Source organism: Pagrus pagrus (assembly GCF_965226575.1).
Source record: "Pagrus pagrus genome assembly, chromosome: 1".
NCBI lineage: Eukaryota > Metazoa > Chordata > Actinopteri > Spariformes > Sparidae > Pagrus > Pagrus pagrus.
This window is the reverse complement of record NC_140185.1, coordinates 27,837,363-27,849,362: the sequence shown is the minus strand read 5'-3', so window position 1 is coordinate 27,849,362 and position 12,000 is coordinate 27,837,363. Positions and strand designations below refer to the sequence as shown.

Genomic DNA, 12,000 nt, shown 5'->3' with positions numbered 1-12,000 from the left:
ACTTTCCCACAGACTCAAAAATGACCGTTTATATGTGTTGGAAGAAAGCAACTCGACCTCTGCAGTAACAGACAAAAACTTGTGTTAACTGTGAACTCCATGATTTATTTAATATCACCATTATGAATTACTGGAGTCAGACTCCCCCTGGTGTCCATGAGGCGCTCCTGCACTCCAGGAAACATACAGTAGATGCTAAATGTAAAAAAAGCAACAGTAAAGTAGGAGGAAATTACAAAAAAACTGTTTTTAATCAGAAAAATACAATTAAACTGAATAGATAATTCAATGAATAGAAAGTGTAGTGGTCAAAATAAAACCAATCATGTTACTATGATAACATTTGTAGACTCAGAAGCAGTATGATTTAAAAATATATATAATATATCCTCATATGCACCACAGCGTTACATACATGTTTACTTTTCAATACACAACATTGTTATTATGAGTTGTGTTTGTTGTTAGCACCTACATAACAGCTGACAAATCGTTACAGACCTGAGATTTGTATGCACTGCACTCAGAAACTGTGAGTGGATTAATAAAATAAAAATTTGAAGCACATATCAAGAAAGTGTCTAAAACCATCAAGATGAATGTGAATTTTAATCACACTTCTCTGATTGTATAACTGTCTGCAGCCAGGCCACCCCATCAGCTGTGAAACTATATGTTGTCTGGAAATACTGAATCAGAAGCTGAAAAAATGGCACCATTGCAAAAGATCAACAAAAGTATAATTTATTAAGCCTTGAAAATGTTACAAATCTCTCATTTTTAAATGGTCTCCGTCAGTTTTCTCTTTAGTTTTTGTCTGTATCAGAGTGTTGCATCATGTGTCTTACTCCTCAGAGGTCTAACCAGGGAAAAGGACTGCAGCTAGAGCCCCATTGGTTGCATTTTAATTATATGTAATAATGCCTACATGTATTTTCCCTGTCAGATAAAGTGACACATAAATAAATGAGCATCTTTATGACTAATGTAAGTTTTTTCTATTTGTTTAATTAGGTGAATTAAGTCAGATTCTGGCCTGTTATGATCGTATTAGACTGCAACATAATAAAAAGCCATGATATCATCGACTGATCGACACTAAAACACACAGAAAAAGACAAAATGTGTATATAACCGTCTGTAGTTGATGACCTGAGTATGATGCGTGAGTCTGGGACCGTCTCGCCTCCTCCAGCAGCAGCACTGCTGCCGCTTTAACGGGACGGGCGGTGACGTTGGGACGGGGACTCTGAGCGGAGAGAGGAGGCTGCCGCAGCTGGACCGACTCCCGCCCAGAACCAGAACAACAGCGGCCTGCAGACCCGCACACACACCGTCAGCACCGTCGGTCTGAGCTTCTCCACCCGCAATGAGGGACTACTCGGCGACTCCGAGCAACGGAGGCGCCTGCATGCCGTGCTGCCAAGTTTGCGTGTTCGCCTTTACCGCATTTCTCATCATTGCAGAGAGGACGGCACGTGAGTCCTACCTGGGACACACACACACACACAAACACTGCACGCTTAATAATGAAGTGTGAGTGTTGTGTGACTGACAGTGTGATTGTAATGTGGTGGTGTGTGGATGTGTGTCCTGTTGTGTGTTATTTGACTTTATTGGCGTGCGCGTGCATGTGCGCGGCCACAGTACGTGTGTGTGTGTGTGTGTGTGTGTGTGTGTGTGTGTGTGTGTGTGGGCTGGAGGAGACACTCGCTCGCTCTAGGTGAGACAGAAGGTTTCAGATGTCAGATTGTGTTTAATTATCCGCATCAATCACACAAACATGTGAAGTTGTACATGTGTCTCAGTGTGTGTGTGTGTGTGTGTGTGTGTGTGTGTGTTGTCATGAATAATACAGTCACACCAGTCTGCAGTCAGCACCAGTGCGCCTCTTTCCTATTTTTATACGCTGCATGTTATGAAATCCTGCATGCAGCAAAACTGCAGACTCACGCCTGAGTTTTCCATCTTCTCGGCTGCACCAGCTCAGCCTCTGTGGGATCTATAAACAAAGCGGGGCTATGTTGTCATATTTAAGCGCCCTTTTTTTTTTTTTTGGGAGGTGCATGAATGGACGAGGGGATGGGCGTACCCCAGGATGGGGCCTAGTCGGCCAGGACAGCCCGCCTGTTTAGCAGTTTAAACGGTTCAGATTACATGAGTGGAGGAGTGGAGGAGGGCAGAGCTGCAGAGCAGAGGCAAGAGACTGTCTGTAGGAGAGGAGAGGAGAGGAGAGGAGAGGAGAGGAGAGGAGAGGAGAAGAAGGGAGAGGAGAGGAGAGGAGAGTGAAGGAGAGGAGAGGAGAGGAGAAGAAGGGAGAGGAGAGGAGAGGAGACAGAAGAGGAGAGGAGAGGAGAGGAGAGGAGAGGAGAAGAAGGGAGAGGAGAGGAGAGGAGAGGAGAGTGAAGGAGAGGAGAGGAGAGGAGATGAGAGGAGAGGAGAGGAGAAGAAGGGAGAGGAGAGGAGAGGAGACAGAAGAGGAGAGGAGAGGAGAGGAGAGGAGAAGAAGGGAGAGGAGAGGAGAGGAGAGGAGAGTGAAGGAGAGGAGAGGAGAGGAGAGGAGAGTGGGGGAGAGGAGACAGAAGAGGAGTGGAGGAGCGGAGAGGAAGAGGAGAAGAGGCAGCCCTCTTGTTGTCAACAAACCTTACATGGGATGCAGAACAGAGGTCATTTGAAATATTGTGGGCTCTCATAAGATTAGAGCCTGGCTAACATATCAGGCAGCAGATATTATCAAAAGCTGTGGATCCATGGACAGTATTTCTTCAATCTGATTGAAATCATTTAAGTTGAGGCTCCAGCTGAGCTATTTACATGGACGCTTAATACCATTATCTGATGAGATGTGCCTTTAAGTGCCTTGAAGTATTTACTCAGAATATAACTTTGTTGGCATGTGCAGAGTCGGTCTGCACGCTGCGAAGTGTCTTAGCTACCGTAAATATAACAGAGGAAGAGCTCCACCTGTTAATACAGTTGTAAGTTTACTGTTTCAGCGCACTGATGTCATTTTGGACACGAAAATGTATTGTTAAATCATCCAGCGTTTGTGTGTGTGTTTATTTATGTATTCAGATTGTATAGGAATATCAGCTGATATATTGATATTGGAATTTCTTTCCTCCCTGATATAAATATCATCATCAGCCCCAAAAAGCCGGTATCTATGTAAGATACGAGCTAAAATGCGTAACACTACGACAGAAGCAGTATCATACAAAGTCCTGCCAGTCTGTGCTTTACGCTCCTGTAAGTTACAATAGCTGTTTTATAGTCCTACAATTGTCTGTGCAGGTGTCAGGTGAGGCTTGTCCAAATATACAATGTGATTTACCTGATACAAATTGATCAGCGGCCAATTGATTGTGATTTATGATTAAAACTATATCACAGTAGTCTATAGCATCATCAGCAGACTCAGACTTACATCCCCATCACAAATAAAGGAACATTTCTTTGTGTTTTTTCGACTATTCATTGAGTTTACCTGTGTGTTCGTGCCCGTCTCTCCTCAGTGATCTACTGCTTTGTGTACTACCTGTGGATTGGTCACAACTACTGCTATGCCTATCTCGCTGGCTTCACTGCACTGTTCCTGCTGCCAGGTGAGATGAACAACAACAAGATACGGATATCTGTATTTACAAGAGAAATGTGTTATTGGTGGTGCTCGGTTACAGAGACGGACAGATATTTTATTTATATTTGTTTCGTCCTTGTTGTTCCTCAGGTTGGGGTCCTCAGTGGCTCAGTTATCTGTGGTACCTGTCAGATGGACGCATACGCAGGAAGTCTCTCACCTGGACACACATACTACACCTGGGGCTGTTCAAAAGGTGGGCAAACCACTGTGTTAGTGCAACAAAGGCAGCTGCAGTAAAAGTCTGCCGACATTTGCTTACGTTTGATGATTATGATAAAAAAAGGTGTTTATTGTGGCATTTCTTTCTCTCTCTTCTGTTTCTCTATCCAGGCTGTTGGAGTGCATGACTCTGCCCGACGAGGACGTGTACGGTGAGATCATGCAGCAGGCTGATTGCTCCGCCTTACGTCTGTTTGAGGCCTTGGTGGTCACCCTCCCTCAGACGCTGCTGCAGTGCTATGTGCTCATCTGTACTGACATAGGAATCAAGTCTCCAGGTACAGAGAAATAAAACATGGGAATGTAGAAAGCATGTGTGCTTATAGTGAGGTTAAGCTCATGTTCTTGTTTTAGCTGCTTGGACCACAATTTTACTGTTTTGATTCACTCTCATAACCTCATTTAAGACAGCGATAGTGACTAGTGTTCATCCCAACCTTAGTGTGATTACAATTTTACATATTAGGCCCCAATCATACACATATTTGTTGCTACAAAAAAGCCTGTCTTTGGCAAAACAGTGTGACGCACCTGTGGAGCAGGGCTCCCTGCGCAACGGACCGTAAAATGAACTTGATGGAAAATGTGGTGCGATCAGCTAGAAATACGCAACACAAGCACACACCAAGTGCTACCTTACCATAGGGAAACAGTGGTTCATGTATAGCGTTACTATGTATGGAAGTGTTCACATTTCTTTTCCTGTCCGCCTCCTTCCTGCTCTCTCTCCCCTCCAGCCTCAGTTTGTTTTGTGGTGTGTTTGCTGTCTCTGTCCTGGGCCTTGGTCCTCTATGCCAGAGCCTGTTCGCTCATCAGACCAGGACACCTACAGATGACCCCTGCTGCCATTCTCTGTCGACTGGTGTGGAGGGTGGGCATGTTTAAACAACCTTCCAAAATAAGACAACAGGATCAATATAGTGAGGGGCGGTTGTGTGACAGATCTGTTTTTTCTGTCTGCAGGTCGGTATGTTGGGAGCTCGATGTGCCATTCTCATGCTCTTTACACGGATCTTCAAACAATGGATCCTGGGAGTCATTGGTAAGTCTGGATGCCAAGGCTTCATCTTCAAACTGTTGAATCTGACAAACAGTTCAGTTTCTGATAAGGATACGAGTCAGGTGCTTTACAGCCAAATGTTGTGGTGAGGACTCGCTGTCACCCCTCCTCGACTGTCAGGTTTACGGTGAATAGTTTTGTCTGAAAGAGTGTGATTATGTATGTATTAAAGGTTAAATGTTCAACTGGTTGTGTGTGTGTGTGTGTGTGTGTGTGTGTGTGTGTGTGTGTGTGTGTGTGTGTGTGTGTGTGTGCCAGGCGTGCACTGGCTGGGTGCAACTTTCTGGATGGTGTCCCAGCAGACTGACATCATACGCTCAACTAGTCGATGGAGGATCTTCAACCTTGTTCTGGGAGCCATTCACATCTTCCTTTTCCTCAACGTGAAGTTTGGCCAATCCAGATGCCGCATGGCTGGCTTCTACCTGGTATGTGTGCGTGTGTGTGTGTGTTTCTTTGTGTGTGGTCATTTCATAACCGTGTGTCAGACTTTTTGTGGGCAGGACCATTAATAAGAACAGAGACACAGACACACAACATGTGAGACTAAAGAAAAACAAGTTATAAGATAAAACATATACAGTCTAAACTTTGGATTTGAACCCTAACCCCTAAAAAGCTGAATACAAAACTACAAGACTGTGAGACAAATATTGTGGGAAAAGGTAAACATCTGTTTTTGTTCATTCTTCTCCAGGCCATGTTCTTGGAGAACGCTTTTCTTCTTCTGGCGTCCTCGTGGTTGTTTACCATGGTGTCCTGGGATACCGTGGGGATCCCAGCTGCAATCTTCTGTAGCTTCCTCATTGGTGAGACACACACGATCTGATATCGTTGTGTTGGTGTTGTGCCTGAAATACCATAATTAGTTTCCTTTCTACACACATGCACAGCTTTATTTCAAGTCCTCCTCGCTCTCTCGCTCTCTCGCTCTCTCTCTCTCTCTCTCTCCAGGACTGATAGCGTTGGTGCTGTACTATCGATTCCTCCACCCAAAGTCCTTTGAGATTTTCCAAAGTATTCGCCACAGGGGGATTGGTGGAGCCTGCATGGAGCGTGGATCTGCACTGTCATTGGATGAGAAAGTCACACCCACTTTCCATCGTCATGCAACACTGTCTGGTCTGTTAAAGATCCATCCATCCAACCATCCATCCATCCATCCATCCATCCATTATAATGACCATGTTTGTCAATCCACTCAGGAGGTGGGACCCTCATGGATCTCCCTATCCAATGGGAAGGTTGGAAACATCACCACTGGCTGCTGATTCGCTTGGCCATGAAGACGGGGGATGTAACTAGGGTCTGGTCGTCGTATGGCGAGGGAGGACTGGCCGGTCTTATGGGTCTGTCTGAAGAGGTTCACTCCCCCGATGACTTCCATGTCCCTCGGGTTTGTTGCGTCCCTGTTGCTGAAATATCCAGATCATTGGTGTTAGTAGTGAGACATCTCGATCTCGTCTGATATCTACTTTGTAAACCTGTCTTTCCTAACTGTGGTTTCTTGTACTTGTTTTGTGTTTTTTGTCAGTTTACACCTGCTCAACCGCCAGTTCTTCAGATCTCACAGCCAGCTCCTCAACCAGCTCCACCGCAAGTGACCATGGCTCCACAGGCAAGATCTCTGTTCAGTTTAGCCCGCAGTAAATCCACTAAGAATACAGTAAAGTCTGCAGTCTGAGGCTCATCCGTCTGTCTTATCTCACAGGTGAAAGAAGTGGTGGCACCACCAAAGCCACCTCTAAACACTGTGGTAGCCAGACCAGTGAGAAAAGCTCCTCCCACAAGCATCCAGGATATGAGAAGGTTTCCAGAGATCATCCCGGTCCAGGAGGTCATTCCTGAAGAGACCGCAGAAGAAGACTCCAGCGCCCCACCATCAGAAAGAGGTTAGAAAAACACCTCACCCTCACTGAAAGACTTATTGCAGACAAGAAAACAGTTTATTTATTATGACGAGTCGTCACACCTCAGGTATGATACTGCCTTTTAATTCAATATGATTTTATATCCAAAGGTGATGAGGATTTTCAGAGTGCTGCTTACGGCTCACCAACACCCTCATCTCCGCAACTACAAGGAAGCCTCCGCCACATTGACAGCAACGCTGGCACCTTGACCGAAGCCTCGTCCTCCGTGGGCTCCCTGGACATCAAGACTCCAGGCTGGTCTCCTGAGCGACGTTCTCCTCTCCTGATTGGTTCTCCGGAGAAGAAACCAGCATTACCCGGAGAGTCCAGCACCACGCTGTACTTCAGCGCAGATGCCCAGTCTCCTTCCAGTGGGAGCTATCTTGGCTGGGGCTCCGAGTTGTCGCCCATCTCCACCTACAGAAGTCCCTACCGGATCAGGGAGGCTCGTTTTATCACATCCACCCCACGACTGGAGTCTCGGGCCGGAGCTGAGAGTCCAGGCCTGGCCCCTGTCGTTGTCATCCCTGCCACTCCTGGCACAACACCAGGTGGAACCCCCGGTGGTTCAACCCCTGCTGCATCTGCTTCTGGAGCTTCGACACCTGGAGATTCAATATCTACAGCTCCAACGCCAGCAGCTTCAACACCCGCGGCTTCCACTCCTGGTGCTTCATCTCCTGGTGCTTCATCTCCTGGAGCTACTACGCCTGGTGGTCAGATCGTCCCGCTCACTCCAGTCATCTCCCACGCTCGCAAACAGATTGTCCAGTTTGTGGACAGTCGAGAGAGGATGGTGTAGGGCGGATGGGGGTAAAGGGGGAAGGGAGATCCTGGGTGGGCAATGATATCTTTTTCAATTTAGCAGTTAAGAAGATACATGAATTCATACATTAACTAACTTGGGAAGGCTTGGTGAGGAGTTAGGGGACATCTTCAGCTCAGCTCATTTGAATCAGTCCTACAGTATAGATTTTTATTTACGTTTTCCCCTGACATGAAAAAGTTAACACATTTAGTGTTTATTGGTCCGTGTTGCTGCACAAGCAACTCCTGGTTGGTTGGAGCGCCTGCAGGGAGGAGGGTGTAACAGTATGAATCTCCTTGCATGGTACCGTGAAGCTCCTGTCGGCAGGTGAAATCGAAGCAGTTGGTAAAATCACACGTGTCAGGCGATAGTCTGCTTCCTACCAAGGCCATCAGAGGAAGTTAGCAGCGACTAAAATGTCTGTACAAGGAAATCTGGAGTGGGGGGAGTTTTTGTATTTTTTCAGTTCTTTCAAACCATTTGATATAAAACAAAATCACTACACGACGGATCAGTATTAACAGAAGATTGGGTCTGGGTTACTCATCAAAAGATAACAGATAAACACTCACAGGTGCTAATGAACGTGGGGCACCACTTTCATTCATTCAAATGAACCTTTACACTTGTCAGAAAACTGAAAACGCAGTCAAGTCTCTCGCTTATCTCAGGCAGCAGAGTCAGCCAAATATAGGAGCAAACGATTTATTAAAATAATCATGATGATTATATTTAAAATCATGACGCATAAACAATCATTTGAATCTTCCAAATGAAGCAGGTAATTAAACCAGTTTACAATAATGAAACATGGTGTCCGTCTGGCTGCTGAGCAGAATCTCCTGTAAACTCTTTTTTTAAATTAGTCCGACTCAATGAAGGCAATGATCTGTTATTGAATATATAAATAATGCGCACTTATGCAAATCATAGTATACCTTCAAAGTCGTTGATGTTATTAAGCTAGCAAACGCTGTAGATGATGTTTTCAGGAAGCCGCTCGTTCATCCACTCAGTCAGTTCGTCGCTGTGTGTACACTTCGGTACATGGTTGGTGTTTACACACATTACTGACAAAGACAAAGAGTTTTCAGTATTTTCAGTCTTTAAAATAGTCAAAAACATTAAGTGATGTTTTTGTCTTTATCTTAATCAGATAAGCAAATGACAAAAAGTAAACGTTTGAGGGAAAAACATTTTATAAACGATCTGTTATGCTTTTGTCTTTTGTAGCTGCGATAATTTCAGTCCGTCACCACTTCACAGCAGAAACAGCACAGCTAAAGTTTATTGTTAGCCGGAGGCTGTAGCATGATATTCTGTAGACCACACTACGGTTATAACATGTGAATTCATCAAAGGGAAATACAGCAATATAGATTGATAAAGGAGAGTTTAGTGGTCAAATATGTGATATCAAAACATATAGTTTTCATGTTAGTTAATTACTTTGTTTATGACCTGCAGAAATGCTTTGAATCTCTTAATTAAAACGTAAATAATCAGAGATCCCCATATACACTCGTACTCTCTTGAAATTGATAAAATATATAATCAGGGTTTGGCTGGATGAAGGGATCAAATCAAACAGAAAAGATACTGCAGCCTTCAACAAACAGACATAATCAATGTAAGTTCCTGTCTCTGAAAAGAGGAGGAAGCTTTCCTGAACACCTCTGACGCTCTATTTTTTTAATTGATGAAAGAAGGGACGCGTATGAATGATAATCAGGTATGATGTATGTCGGTACCGTGTGTGTACTGTTGATCTGAGTTGCTATGGCAACAAACCCGAATGTGCTGGGAGGGAAGTTAAAGATACCTCACCACCCCACAGTGTTTTTCCTGACTGAGACCAAATTGCTGTTGTCCCAATCTGCTTTAAATTTTAGATTTTTACTTACCGATTGATAAAATAATTTACTAGCTAGCCTAATTATTAGCATTTAGCATTGTTTTTGGACTGTTGGCATCCATTTAATTTCGTTAGCTTTATTGAAGAGCACACAGCCGGCGAGCTGTTGTCAGTGAAGCTTAAAGGCACATGTAGAAACTATGTACCTGCCTTGTAAAGACAGTTAAAGGTGCAATATGTAAGAATTTCCATTTAAGTCTTTCAAAAATCAGCTAAATTTATCAACAGAATGCAAAGAAACAAGTTTGGATGATATGTCCGAGACGTCTATGTATTGTGTTGTAGAGATATTTAATGGTGTTAGCATGCTAACAAGCTAGCTCTGGCCCGCCTTGTTTCATAATATCACTTTGTACCTCAGGAGGGGATGGTCCACTTGTATAATCCAGTCCTCCAGAGGATTGTGCTGACTGATGTCCAACCTCCCTCTCTTTCCTGTCCCCGCCTGAACCCGCGGTGTCCTCAGAGTCCTGGTCAGAGCCGAGGTAAATCATCTTACATATTGCACCTTTAAACTTGTAGTGCAGCGTCATCAAAGGTGACTGTGTACCCAGCTGCTTTTTTAAAATTCACAATACGCAGGCTTGGTTTCCTTCTTGTAGAGGAAAATGTCCTCAGATGTAGACAATCCATCAGAGTAAACATGTAACATTACACCGGAAAATTAGAGCTTAAAAAAAATTGGTAGCCTTGTTCGCTAACTTTAAAGTTTGACGTGTGTTACCATGTTTGTATTTTACAGATGACAGTACAACATTAAATCTAGTTCGCAAGCTAATTTCAGCATTTTGCTGAATCACCTGGGGAAATCTAATTTAGTTGTAGTCGTATTAGCTCCAACTCTAAAAGACTGTTTACTATATTCCCCTGTAAAGCCCACAACTCACAGCCTATCCGCCTATCCATTAGTTGAGCCTCCTACCTCAGTGAAACTGAATTTCCTTCCAACAAAACAATCTTTTATTGTGACAGGGAGAAATTGTAACTGCTTTACTTTACGACATTTGAGCCTTTGTTCAGCAGTATGAAACATTTTGGATAATGTAGCTACCAGAAAGAGGCAGACTAGGAGAGGGACAGAGGTTTCAGGATACAAATGTTGCATAAAAGTAAAATAATAATTTGCTGCTATGAGTTTCAAGATTGTCAATGACAGTATTATGTTATGTTATATTATATATTATTTATTTCAATAAGTGAAATCTGATTGTAATTATAGGTTGTGGTATTTAACAGTGTCTTCCATGTATAGTCTGTTTTCTTTTTTTTAACTATGTTATATTCTTTCTTTCTTTCTTATCAAATATAATTATAAAGTAAGGTCTTTATCTGTAATGAGCAGTTGTGTTGCTCATATTTGGTGATAAAACACGGGCAGCACTTTGAGACTATAAATGGATTTATGGTACAAAGTACAGAGGAAAAGATGCTTTCGGCAGAACCGCTTTATCAAACTGTGTCAAACTGTTATCATGTACCTGCTGATAGAAGATGAAGAAGTCACTGCATGTTACTCGTTCATACAGACATCCAGAGAATTGTATCTATTCCTTTAGAGAAAGACGCACTTGTAACCACGCACACACACATAAACATTACAGTAAGTGGAGGGCACATGCTGGAGTTTGTGTGTATGCAGCAGCAATAAGCCAGCTAATGAAATGTATCTTAGTGCAGTTGTTAGAAATGTCCACGCACACGCTTTAGACGATGCCTTGGCTTGATCATGAATCAGCTTTGCCTTGTGAAAAGACAGCTGCAGCTTGTCTCCGTGTGTGTGTTGCTTTATATTAGAACTATACGCTTTGCTTCCTGTACCTGACGCGTATGATAACGTTTGCTTGTGTTTCTTATTTGACTCATTTTGTATTTTTTAAATGTTCTTTTATATATTTGGTCACAGTTACTGTTACGAGACATGCGGACAGCCACAGTGCGGTGTTTCAAAGTTTCACATGTGAACTTGTTTAGAGACAGTTTATAGTTTTCATTGACAGACTGGAATTAGTTTGCTGATTGAGTGTAACGTCACTTAGTCACAGGACGGCCTCCATTTATCAACATGCGTCACCTCATCTCTGCAAGGATCTCCACAGAGCAGCTGTGGTCGGTGTTAGTGAGTCATTAACTGTGCTATCGATGTGACAAAATAAAGTCATAAATCATGATCCAAACTCGGAGTGATGTGTTGTTTGTTGCAGTAAACATGCTGTACTTTTTATAGGACTGGATTAATCTGCGACTGTGGCCAGGGGCATTAATCACCTCCGACTCTTTTGTTCATAGTGTACAGTATTCCCACGCTGGTACACTACATGGCCCCAAGTTAACTGTGCAGTAATTTAATTAAACATAAATAACAATAAATGTAACACTAGCTGAAATAAAACATGTCATTTAAAATGAGGATCTGCTCTTGCGCAACTTGTTTAGCAAATCAAT

At 43.4% G+C, this 12,000-nt stretch overlaps 1 protein-coding gene across 1 annotated transcript; it reads left to right on the top strand.

Annotated features, from left to right (window-relative positions):
* Positions 1 to 1,201: 1,201 nt before the first annotated feature.
* xkr5b (XK related 5b) lies at positions 1,202 to 11,732 on the top strand. The gene is made up of 13 exons (XM_084355449.1): positions 1,202 to 1,478; positions 3,516 to 3,605; positions 3,731 to 3,836; positions 3,974 to 4,140; positions 4,600 to 4,733; positions 4,826 to 4,904; positions 5,181 to 5,350; positions 5,620 to 5,731; positions 5,877 to 6,044; positions 6,128 to 6,318; positions 6,457 to 6,540; positions 6,634 to 6,814; positions 6,943 to 11,732. Exons 1-13 carry the CDS (start codon positions 1,370 to 1,372, stop codon positions 7,635 to 7,637), a joined length of 2,286 nt encoding a protein of 761 aa, XP_084211575.1. The 5' UTR covers positions 1,202 to 1,369; the 3' UTR covers positions 7,638 to 11,732.
* The last annotated feature ends 268 nt before the right edge of the window (positions 11,733 to 12,000 follow it).

What these genes read in the sequence shown, in the direction of transcription:
- xkr5b (XM_084355449.1), top strand. Translation starts at nt 1,370, where the DNA reads ATGAGGGACTACTCGGCGACTCCGAGCAACGGAGGCGCCTGCATGCCG. An exon ending in TCTGTCGACTGGTGTGGAGG is followed by an intron (nt 4,734 to 4,825) that starts GTGGGCATGTTT and finishes TTCTGTCTGCAG; the next exon opens with GTCGGTATGTTGGGAGCTCG. An exon ending in TCGTCATGCAACACTGTCTG is followed by an intron (nt 6,045 to 6,127) that starts GTCTGTTAAAGA and finishes CAATCCACTCAG; the next exon opens with GAGGTGGGACCCTCATGGAT.